At 40.3% G+C, this 12,360-nt stretch overlaps 1 protein-coding gene across 2 annotated transcripts; it reads right to left on the bottom strand.

Moving 5' to 3' along the window:
- Positions 1-681: 681 nt before the first annotated feature.
- LOC141779990 (cytosolic phospholipase A2 gamma-like) lies at positions 682-12,014 on the bottom strand. Of its 2 annotated transcripts, none has more exons than XM_074655031.1 (15): positions 11,788-12,014; positions 11,166-11,276; positions 10,882-11,024; positions 9,271-9,457; positions 7,313-7,415; positions 6,947-7,087; positions 5,897-5,962; positions 5,665-5,730; positions 5,443-5,592; positions 5,193-5,339; positions 3,717-3,800; positions 3,448-3,602; positions 3,164-3,335; positions 1,312-1,531; positions 682-1,155 (listed from the first exon to the last, which is right to left on the bottom strand). In XM_074655031.1, exons 1-14 carry the CDS (start codon positions 11,980-11,982, stop codon positions 1,359-1,361), a joined length of 1,893 nt encoding a protein of 630 aa, XP_074511132.1. In that variant the 5' UTR covers positions 11,983-12,014; the 3' UTR covers positions 682-1,155; positions 1,312-1,358. The 2 variants fall into 2 exon arrangements, with proteins under 2 accessions (XP_074511132.1, XP_074511131.1); XM_074655030.1 differs by having other exon boundaries at positions 1,363-1,531.
- Positions 12,015-12,360: the final 346 nt, after the last annotated feature.

Here is a 12,360-nt window from a genome sequence, read left to right as displayed (position 1 = left end):
CAACCAACCTGGTTCGTGGCAACCTGCTCCTGCCACGAAAAATGAAACGGATCCTCTTTTTTTCTTTTACATTTGTCATGTTTGTTATATAATAGTTCATTAGAGTGGAAATCCCTTCAGTAAACCAGCTTAACTGGGTTGACTGATTCACTTCCACTTTAAGGTTCCCATATCGTGCTCATTTTCAGGTTCATACTTGTATTTTGGGTTTCTACTAGAACATGTTTACATGCTGTAATGTTCAAACAACACATTATTTTTCTCATACTGTCTGTCTGAATATACCTGTATTCACCCTCCATCAGAAGCGCTCCGTTTTAGCGCATTTCAACGGAGTGGCAATGGAGTCCATGTTTACTTCCTGTCAGCTGATGTCATTCACATACACTGCAACAGGAAATAACCTGGGACGCATTTAGAATGTTTATGTTTAAAACTGTGAAATTGTATAAATATTGTATATTTGTACACAAATGTACAGAAATCCTGACGGCTTGTTTCAAACGCACAGTTTCTGAATACGGGCTTTGTGTATTTCTCTGTGGATTCAGCGTTTTGATACTTTCGCAGTATTTATATAGCACTTAAACCTGCTTTATAATATAAAAGACATGAAAATCTCACTTTTTACAATATGGGACCTTTAAGACTGCATTTCATTCATTACATTCAATCCAGAACTTCTTGAATAAAAGTTTATTATATGAAAAACATCATTTCACACATGTGGGGAAATCAAATGCTGAATCAAACCAATTTCATAAAATGAGCAGGAACAGGAACACAGCTGTAATATGGAGGACCATGAATAGCTCCAAATGTACAAACTGTATAACAACTGTAAACTATTCTGCAGAATGTGACTGTATCTGTCAGAGTTCTGACAGTAGGAGTAAGGCAGGAACAAGTCAAAACACGTTGAACATGGACCGACCTCTAGTGTTTACTTTACGTTACTACATCCAGATGAATATCAGTCAGTCATGTACAGACATAAACAGGGTTTCAAATCAATGTCAAACAATTATGCAGGGTGTTAAAGCAACGGAGAAATAAAACACAAATCATTGAAAAATTAAAAATGTCTCCGTGCTCGTGTGACACCAGCTCTATCAAGTTTGGAGGTCAGACTCCGCTGAAGACCCGTTGTGATAGCTGGAGAAGAACAAGAAGATGAAGGAGAAGAGGAGGAGAGAAGAAAGGAAGGGGAAGAACAAGGATGTAAGAAAGAAGAGGTATGAGGAGGGGAAGGATGATAACAAATTTCAAGAAAAAAACATCATTAATTTATTAAATTTTGAGTCCACTCACACATCCATCATTTCATCTATTGGTGTGTCATCCTCACGCTGACCACTCTACCTCTTGTCGTGTCTGCGGAGAGCAGCCTTGTAAATCTCCCTCTGCAGAGTTTCCTTGTTGTTCTTGATGTTGGCTTTCGCCGTCTCCAACAAAAACTCAATCTTGTCCTGGCTGTAGGGAGGCTGGAAGGTGGAGAACTCCTCCATCTTTGCTTTGACCTCCTCTGCATCTGGACCGGAATAAAACCATTGACGATAGATAGTCAGCTTTATTGATCCCCGTGGGGAAATTCGATTCCCCCCCAAACAACAACAAACACAGTATTTATAATACACCAATACATAAATAACATCATAAGAAGCCCTTTGAGACATAATCAACAGCTGAGAGGTACCATGGATCTGGGGAACTGGGGTCAGCAACCTTTACTATCGAAAGAGCCATTTCAGGCAAAAAATAAATATATAAATCTGTCTGGAGCTGCAAAACATTTGAGCATTGTGATGAAGGTAACACAGTTTATAGTCTAAGTATATAGTATATAAGTCTAATGCAGTGAGGATCAAAGAGCTAATGTACTACGGAGTATTAGGGCCACATTGAGGGAAAAAAAATCTGAGATTTTGAGAATAAAGTCATAATATTACGAGAAAAAAGACGTAATGTTACGAGAAAAAAGTAGTAATATTGCGAGAATAAAGTCATACCTTTACGAGAATAAAGTCATACCTTTACGAGAAAAAAGTCATAACTTTACGAGGAAAAAAGTCGTAATATTATGAGAATAGAGTCATAACTTTGCGAGAGAAAAAGAAAATAACACGTAAAATTACAACTTTTCTCATAAACCTTTGAATATATTTTCATAATATTACAACTTGTTTCCTTATAAACTTTTGACTTTATTCTCATAATATTATGACTTTATTCTCGAAATCTCAGATTTATCTTTTTTCCTCAATGTGGCCCTAATACTCCACAGGGGGCCACTGGAGAGGAGCTAAAGAGCTGCATGTGGCTCCGGAGCCGCAGGTTGCTGACCCCTGGTCTAGGCCATATCTAAAAATGTTCATTGAAAAAATCTGACCGCTGCTGGAACAAAAGACCTCCTGAGTCGTTCAGTAGAGCACTGAGGCATCACTAGAGCACTGAGTCGTTCAGTAGAGCGCTGAGGCATCACTAGTCGCTCAATGAATGAGCTCCTGAGTCCGTTAAAAACACCATGTAATGGATGGCCTCCAAAATGCAGAACTGTTTTAGTTTGGCCCTTGTCCTCTTTTCTTCAATGACCTCCAGTGAGTCTGGTGTAAGACCAATCACTGAGCTAGCCTTTCTGATTTTATCACCCGCAGTGATGCTGCCCCCCCCCCTCCCCCTTAGCAGAGCACAGCATAAAAAAGAACACTGTAGCTAAAATTCCTTGATCGAAAACATGAAGAATGGTCTTGCTGATAGCAAAAGATCTAAGTTTTCTCAAGAGGAAAAGTCTCGACTGGGCCTTCTTGAATACAACCTCAGTGTTCTTTTTCCAGTTTGATTTACTGTCCAGGTGGACACCTACGTAGGTGTTTATAGGACTGGACAATTTCAATTGGCTGACCCTTGATTACCACTGGGGAGATCTCCAACTTCTTCCTTCTAAAATCAATAATCAGCTCTTTGGTCGTCCCAACATTCAGTTTTAAAAAGTTTTTATCACAGCAGCTGACCAATGATTCAACCTCTCTTTTGTAGGCCAGGTCACTGCCTCGGTTTAGTAGACCCACTAGAGCGGAACATTTTTGGATTTGACAAGATCAAAAATTGACGATCATGAACGTATTTGACAGTGTTCAGTGTTGTGAGCTTGTGTGTAACAGACCTTTACAGTTGCGTCTGTTGAATAGTGGCATGTAAACGATGGTGGGCTCCTTCTCTTTCCCCTCAAACACGTAGCAGTCCTTCGGCCAGTCTCTCTCCTCCAGCATCGTTTCGTTTATCTCGGGGAAAGGCTTCTTCACGGCCGCTGCGTATTCTCTGGTCAGAGTCAGAGTCTGTATTGAGAGAACAGCTTGTTGTATTATCTTTAAAACATCAGACAGCCGTATGACACAGGTTGCTCTCGTGTCTCCATTGATACATGCCAGCAGCCGCAAAACGCCTCACCATGAAGGTGTCATCAGCCCCGTAGTCCAGAGCAATGAGGAGGTCTGCGTCTCTCTTTTCTCCCAAGAAGGGAGGGTAGGGAGTGTTGAGCATCACCCCGGTGTCTATCAGCTGCAGGTGCTCCTCAAGGCTGATACAAGACGGCACCCCAGCACCTTCAACAACAACACAAATCACAGAACTGTTTGTTCTCATTCATCTGTCTGGCCAATCACAGGACTGTAAATGTAATTAATTCACAGGTATTAAACTCAGTGACGGTAGTTCACCTGGGTACTGGTAGAGGAAGTTTTCAGTTGTTCCCCATTCCCATTTCCCTATCAGAGGGATGGCGTTTTGGATCAACCAAGAGACTGGAAAAAACAAGAGGACACTCAAATGAAGGAAGTTATGAAAAACTTAAAGCTGCATTTTTATTGTTTTTGGCCACTTGAGGGCAGCAAATCGAGCTATAAAACACATCATCTGCCTATTAATGCAGCAGTTAAGCAGTAGTGGAAGCCCAGTATTCACTCCTCTTTTAGCTTGCCCTCCATCATCTCTCCTTAGCTGACAATACTGTGTTCACCAGTATTGTCTCCTGCTGAGCAGGTAGCGTACAGAGCTTTTTTTTTAGTGAAAACATCTGGCTGCTGCTGTGAACAAGGCTCTCTGATGAGAGCTGAGTTTACCAGAAAGCCAAAACAAGGAGTTAAAAGAGGCTTAAAATGCTCCATAGAGCTGAGAGGAACTGGGGAGCTGGGTGATAATCACCCCCGCAAGCGAGTCACATTACTCATCATCATGTGATCCATCGTTCATGTTCTAGTTATGGTGTGTTAAAGTTAAAGACTCCTGTGAGTTCTGCTATCCAGTCGAAAGTATCGTAGTGCTTGAATTATGTTTAGGATAAGGATTGTTGACCAATGCTTGGTAACAGAAAACCTCGGAGCACCACCTAGTGGGCCGTGGAGGTACTGACGAACAGTTAGATTAACCTCTTCAAAATTCGAAGACCTCTATTCTGTTTTTCAGCAGTTGTAGCGGGCTGGTTTTAAGCGAAAGGAAGGATACTGGAATGATATGAAACTAAAAAACCTAAAGAATCCATTGGTCCCAACCATGCCATGCTAGCTTTTGGGGAAGGAGGCTAAATAACACTTCAAAGTTATGTTACATTTTGGCGAGGAAAATCTGGCACGGCCATTTTCAAAGAGATCCCTTGACCTCTGACCTCAAGATATGTGAATGTAAATGGGTTCTATGGGTACCCACGAGTCTCCCCTTTACAGACATATATGTCTCGGATGCAGTGACACAAAATGGAGCTTTTTTTTTTAAACGAAAAGTGATGTTGGAGACAACCCTGCACCAGTAAAAGCTCCAAAGCGTGTGGTGAGGAAATATGATCCTGAATAGTTTCGATTCATAATGGCAGACAGTGATGGGTGAGGGTAAGCTGAATATTTATGTGGGTCATTACACCTGACGGTGGCATAACACATATTTATAGCCAAGTTTGTAATTTATTTGGGAAAGTGGTCCTCGGAATTATTTTAACAATCAGACGTGGGCCTCATGTTACAAAAGGCTGAGAACCCCTGCTTTATCTTATTCAGGATATTCAGGCGGACTGGAGTTGATCCCAGCTGACATCTTTTCAGGGCCATAATACAGTGGGACAAAAAGCAATTGCGTTGGTGAACAGGTTGCAGAGGGTGGCAGAATAGACAATAGTTAAAGAATGTTATGACTATGGCACTGACCGATCTCTTTGGCTGGTCCTTCGTCCAGACTCTGGCTCCAGATGTGTACGGGGGCCAGCATTTTCTGACGCCACTGCTCAAGGATCAGCTTTTGTTGTTCCGGGCTCTTCTTTCCAAATGATGCCAGAGGGTTTATGTTCATATTTTCTGTAAAATAGGAAGATGATTCTGAGCATTGTTGATCACCCAGAAAACCTTTTCTGGATATGTAAAAATTTCAGGTTATCACCGTCATCGCTAGTTTTAGTACCTTTCAGTGTTTTCTGCAGGTAGTCCAGGTCCGACAAAACAGCGGCATCCTCTGTGTTTTTTCGGATCACTTCTGTTAGCTTCAAAAGACTCTGGTACCCGCGCGTGTAACGGTCCAAGACGTCCCAGGAACTCTTGATCTGCTGTGGAACTGATACAGAGAAATATGAATGCACATGCCTATGTAGACGATAACATCCGAGTTACTCTATAACGCTGGTACCTTCAGTCCAGAGAAACACCACATCCAGTAGGTTGTCTTCATCAGTAGCTGCTGAAGCCACCAGACCTGAGTGCACACACACACACACACACACACACACACACACACACACACACACACACACACACACACACACACACACACACACACACACAGTCATTTCTACTGCTGTACATCTTAAAAGGTTTGGCTACTTTTTTTTGCCCATTACGAGACTAATTAAGATTTTTACCTTTCAGCCAGTCGGGCATATAGTTGACCAGACTCTGTTCATCTGCTACAGCACTGCCCACTATACCTGCATGACAAAGCAGACACATACTGTACAGTACACACTGTAAAAAAAAAAATTGCCACTCTCTGCTGACGATAACGATATTTTTTCCTAAACCGACTTGAACGCCTCATAATAATAACTCAATGGCACCTCCATTAAATTCCGCATCTCCTGTATTTAGCCAGTCAGGACTGCGCTGCCCACCGGCTGTTAACAGCTAATGTTACTAACTCTCCTCCTGCTGACACAGGTTTGTTGTTCACAGTATTGCTTTATCAGGGAGAAATAGGGTGTGTCCCCTCAGGTTTAGTAGCGCCACGGTGTTGAGCGCTTTTTTCTCTCTTCACCGTGTCTCCGGTCCAAAACAAACTGAAACATGATACAGCGTGAGTATGCATCATTGTGCAGCGTAACTGTGGGAAAGCATCAATACAGAGGAATCGATAGTCCTCCGCGTACCACTAGAGAGAGCATGCGTACCACCAGTGGTACGTGCACCATAGTTTGAGAACCACTGCTCTATAATATATTATAGGATGTCTATTAGTCTGGAATCAACAGCAGCCAGTCAGCCAGACAGGTATACATGCAGAGCTGAGGTGTGTGCAAGAAAACTTGAAGGTTTTTGACTTAAAACTATGCATTTTACACCATTTTGGACCATAATCATTACTAGTTAAACTATTATATTTTGTATCATTTATCACAGCCTTCGTCTGAACATTTAATTCTTATGGAAAGGTTTGTCCTCTAAAATCATCTGCTACAAATCAGAAGAGCAGATTCAGTAAACTTTTAAATAATATTTCATTAATTATATTTATTCACAAATAAAAAATACAATAGAAAATATTATTGCAATCACAACTGCTTCTGACTTCCATAATGTTGTGCCCTTTGAGGTAACTTAAGAATGAAGCACTACCGTGGCCTTTCTAGGCTTCCGTACAGTTGCCTATATGGACAGATATCCTTGTTTTTAGGAGACAAAAGAGCCAGACATACCTTGCAGCTGGGTCATGTCCATCTCTGGCCCTTGACCTTCAGGATCTGCTTCGTGGATTCTGCTGCCCACATGAGAGGTGTTAATGAAGAGACCCAGATCTGTGAAGCCAGCCTCGTGAGGAGTCATCTCAAACCATTTAGCTAAGCAAAAACACAAGAACACAGAGGCAGAAACATTCAGAGAGGACATCGCACAAAAACACTACACCGTTATTAACCTGATTTTCAAGACAGACTATCGTGTCTGCACTGGTTAACAATGCAAATCGGAACTCACAGCATCAGTCTATAGTCCTTGAATGTGTGATTTTGCATCTTTTCACAGTTGTGTGCATGTTTGTCTGCGTAGTTATGTGTGTTTAGTACCATTTTCAGGGCCATGTTGCAGGCAGTTTTTGTTCACTGCGTTGTAGATGGGATAGGGATTGAAGGCATCCATGCCGTCCCCAGAAAGATGCCGAAGGTCCAACTGCCAAGACAGGGTTAGTGGGTTAGCTCAGTGAACTGTGAACATATGAATTTATAACACAATACTATGAAAAGCAGATGTGGATTTGCTAATGGTGCCAACAACAGCAACAGTGCTGATGGAGCCAACAGTGTTAACCTGCGGGGCGGGGGAGGGGGGAACCGAAGGATGGGTGCTACACTTCCACGATAACCACTGGTCGGGGTGACGTTATCAGCTGTAACCGTATGAGAGCAGTGCAGAGCGGCGGCGATATGCTAGCCAGTGGGGCACGCTCACATGGACTCACGGGCCACTCAAAACAAATAATTACAGAATGATTAATTCCCTCGATGAGGCACTTTCCCAATCTTAACCACTTGTCTACACTCTAAGAAATGATTCATGGGGTTAGTAGATAACTCTTAAAATAAATAATATTTTCAGCAAAAAAAAATACGTTTGTTACATGTACATGTTTTAGTCAGTTGACTTATTAAAATAAGTCGGTCAAACTGAAAAATTAACAACATTGTCTTAACTTAAAAATTCTTAGTTAGTGTAACTTGTATCTAGTAAGTTAACACACTCGAGGTCGGACGTGGTTAGGGATAGGACAAACGGGTCATGTTAAGGTTCGAACTAGCCAATCAGAGCACAATAGGGCGGGACTAGGCGGAATATACATGTATATACATAGGAAGTTAAATGATCCTGGAGTTAGTTGGTATAATTTAGAATAGGTATATCTTCTAACATTGCCATGTGATATTGAAATTTAAGCGTCAGAAACAAAGTAGAACATATACTGTAGTAAATGTAGCTATAGGAAAATTATAGTGAAGCCCCGGATGCAACTAAGTGAGAAATATGAATTAAATACAAAGAACAAAGTTTTCCAGATTATAATCTCTCACCTTTAAACCTGCAATGTGAGCATTTACCCTCAGGGAGGCGTTAGACACAAGCAAGAGACACCAACAACATATACAGCAAGACATTCAGGCCAAATGCAAGAAGACTGTTATATTATTATGATATTATATATTTATATAGCATACATTCAAATCTTATTGTTTATTAATTGAATAATAAGTCACAGTGTGTTCTTGATGTTTTCTTGCGCTGTGAAGATACATTTCACACTGTTTGAAATTTCTTTGGAATTACTGCTAAATTACCCCAATATTTACCTCAAAATCTATCAAAAAACACTTTATTATAAACATGATTTAATAATTATATGCTAAAATAGCATATAATGGTTAAAATAGGGCCCTTAGGCTTGAGAAGCGGCTGTGCGCTGCTCTTTATCGGAGGTGGAAAACTAATAGAAGACACTTCTGATCAGGCACAAATCTCACCACTGTGTGACTTATTGACTACACAGATGTAACCTGGTAGCTAATGTAATGATTCGGGAGTTTTTTTAAGAAGTTTCACATAAGCTATTTGCTAATTATTATCTATTTATCAGCAGACATGGAAATAAAGCATATCAATTAACTTTGTATTCTTTTCCTGGAAATGTATTAAATAAATTACCAGCTATTTATTACTGCTTATTGGGAAATAGCAGAATATAATTATTAAATAATGTTTATAATAGCTATAAAATAATAATAATAATAATAAAAGTCCAGAGTCAAGACAGGCAAACAAAGTCATTTTTTATGAAATTTTTAGGTAAATATTGGGGTAATTTGTCAGTAATAGGTTACTTGCTAATTATCACCTAATTACCATGAGATTTGCGGACCTGTAAAATGAAGTGTCACCTTAGGTTGTTATGTTTCCGTATACATTCTAGGGGCATTTGAACAGAAACAGCTTTACCCTGTATGTTCTTACTTTACCCTGTATGTTCTTACTTTACCTGTTTCGTGATGCCAGCAGAGATGATGACCCCCCAGATATCAGTGAGAGAGAAGTACGCCCCCTTTGCCCTCTCACCCAGCCAGGCCAGAGCCTCCTCTGGTCCGACCCCAGGACCTGACAGCTTGGACACTGCTGTGTCCATGTTGGAGCTCCACTGTGGGTCACTGTACAGGGAGGACATGGACCTGAGAGAGAGAGAGAGAGAGAGAGAGAGAGAGAGAGAGAGAGAGAGAGAGAGAGAGAGAAAAAGAGAGAGAGAGAGAGACAAAACAAAATGCAATATTTACTAGGAAAGAACTGACAATAACAAGCTGCAAAATGTGTAAAATGTGACATGTCACATTACCATTACATTGCATTTTTCAATGTTATCTTACTCTATCATATATATTCTTTAATATATTTCATATTTTCAGTGATTTGTTTGCTAGGATTTATTTTTCTTTCACTGTATAATTTGTAGTATACTAGCAGTCTAATGTAGTTGCATAGTGTAGTGGGTGTTATATATATATGCATATTCATTCAACCTTTATTTATACTGGAGAGATCATTGACGGGCGACCCTCATTTACAGTGACACCGAGTCAAAACAACAACAGAGAGATATACTAACAGAGGAGAGACAATACCATTACAAAATAATAAGAAAACATTCAAACTTTCCCATTAGGGACGATAATTTGATTTTGCTATTGGGGTAAATGATTTGATAGGTAAATTAAAATAATTCAAACTTAAAATTAAATACAGTTATGTAAAACAATTACAAGAAGAGGTTGGAAGGTTTTAAGATCGAATTTCTAAAAATGTCCAATGGTAACTGATTTTAAGGAAGAGCTGTGTTTTGTTCCAGCAGTCAGGTGCACTAGAAGTACAGTCCAAACAGTTTTCCTAGCTGGTGGAACATGAAGCAGCAGTAGCAGTAGAGCGTGTCTAATGAGTGACCAACAGATGCTGAAAAAAGGTTATACAGTATGGTCATTTCATCTCAGTAAGGGTTTTATAGATAGATTTTTATAGATTCAAAACATGCATATATACTGTGATTTCATTCAATATATTCAGGATTTCATTCTATATTCTCAGCAACCAAGCCCGGTTTCCCAAATACAACAGTGGATGTGCTATGGTCAACAGGATATTATAACAAAATGTAGTAAGCTAATGAAAGGCTCCTTGGCCTTGACGCTTGTTAGCCAGATATGCTAACGTTAACATCTTCCCTTAGATACTTTTGCTCGTGTGTTTTTGTTTTTTGAAAATCTAAAAAAAAAAAAACAGCGTTTGTTTCAGCATGTGGAGAAATCCAAAGCTCGACAGGCCTGCTGTGTAGAGTTACAGTTGCTAATGATTTGACAATCACAGTTTGGAGGAGTTTAATGACCGGTCAAACGCCTTCTTTCATGTGAGAGTACTGTAAGTATGGCTTGACAAACTGTATCAACTAATCAAATTCTATCCGCTGAGGAAAAATGTGAACTGGTATTGAAAGCTCTGGAAAAAGTGGTAAGCGGACCTCGGGTTTTTGTCAAATCGCATTTTCTGAGATCAAGAATGAATTCATGTTTTCACAGTTTCCAATGAACTGTAGTGTGCATGTGTTTACCAGGCAGAGCCAGAAACTCCTCCCAGGTAGAGCACAGTGTCCAACAGGCCTTCCTTCTCCATCTGATAGAGGGAACCCACCAGACCCACAACTGCCCTCTGACCCCCACCTGACCCCAACAGTGCGATGTGAGGGACTGAATCCTGGATGTAAAGAGAGAGAGAGAGAGAAATGGGAGATGGTAGTGACAGAAAATAAAGGGGAAAACAGATGAATGCAGAAATGGAGAAACACCAATATTAAAGCAGTTTAGTTTTAATTCTGGTCGGTCTGCTCGGTCATACCAGTGAACACTCGATTCCCAGCCTGTTGAGGGACTTCAGAGCAATTTGTTTCCTCTTCAGGACAAACTCCTGCTCCCCAGCAGACAACGACTGGGACTGACGCACATAATGCTGCAACACACACACACACACACAGTAGTATTATAAGATGTACATACAGTAAATAAGAGGAACAGGTATAATGGTTTAAAAAACCCATTTCATATTATGAAATGAAAACTTTCTACAATAACATATCACATTGTCAACATATTTTTATACAGTTTCATATACATTTTGATATAAAAGCATACATGAAAAACTAATTTGGCTATTGCATCAATATCCATGTGCAATCTTTGAATGCCAAGGTTTTTTTTTTTTTTTTTCATTTTTGACGATCTGAATTTTTTTTTTCGGATAAATTTCACTTACAAAGTAAACACACAAGAAATGTCTTCTTTTTAAAGTTTTTTGATCATGAAAGCAAACCTGTGTTCTTGGAAAAATAAATAAAATCCACTCTAAATGATTCATTTGCTGACAGCATCAGGACACATGAGGCTTCTCTTAGCTGAGTACAAACAGAATAAACACACAACAGCAGCGTGGCTGCACCCAGAATGAAGCTTCATTCTCTCACCTCGAGAGCGAATGATGAATTCATCTCGCCGTCGGCTGTGGGAGTTGGCATCGTCTCTTCACTTGATACCCCTTCCGTCTGAGGAGTGACTGTTGACATGTCCTCCCGGTTGTCCACAGGTTGTCCCATCGGTCCTAGCATCACCATGCAAGCACAGAGCAGCGCTGCAACCCATCCGGCCTTTCCACTCTGCATGGTTGGAGATTGGACAGTGTATGGATTATTCTGGAACGGGTATGAGCTCCCATCCTTTTTTATATCCTGCTGTCGCACGTCTTCATGACTTATCAGAATCCCGTTGACGTCAAACAGATACACCAGGAGATCGTACAGTAACGGGACAAATAGCAAACGTTTGACACAGATCTTCCCCGAGTACAGCATGCACATCTAAATGTCCTTCACATCACTTATCTGCACGGAGAAGCACAACAACATCCCAGCAATCAGGAAGAATGAACAGATGAATAGTTGAGGCGCATACCTCATGGTCCATGCATATCTGATTTGCTGATTTATTTGCCAAATCATAATATAATAATATAAGAGATAACACGTGAATAACATCATTGT

The sequence above is a fragment of the Sebastes fasciatus genome, chromosome 13 (genome assembly GCF_043250625.1).
Source record: "Sebastes fasciatus isolate fSebFas1 chromosome 13, fSebFas1.pri, whole genome shotgun sequence".
In the NCBI taxonomy this organism is placed as follows: domain Eukaryota; kingdom Metazoa; phylum Chordata; class Actinopteri; order Perciformes; family Sebastidae; genus Sebastes; species Sebastes fasciatus.
The sequence above is the reverse complement of the archived record's forward strand: the minus strand, read 5'-3'. Positions and strand labels throughout refer to the sequence as shown.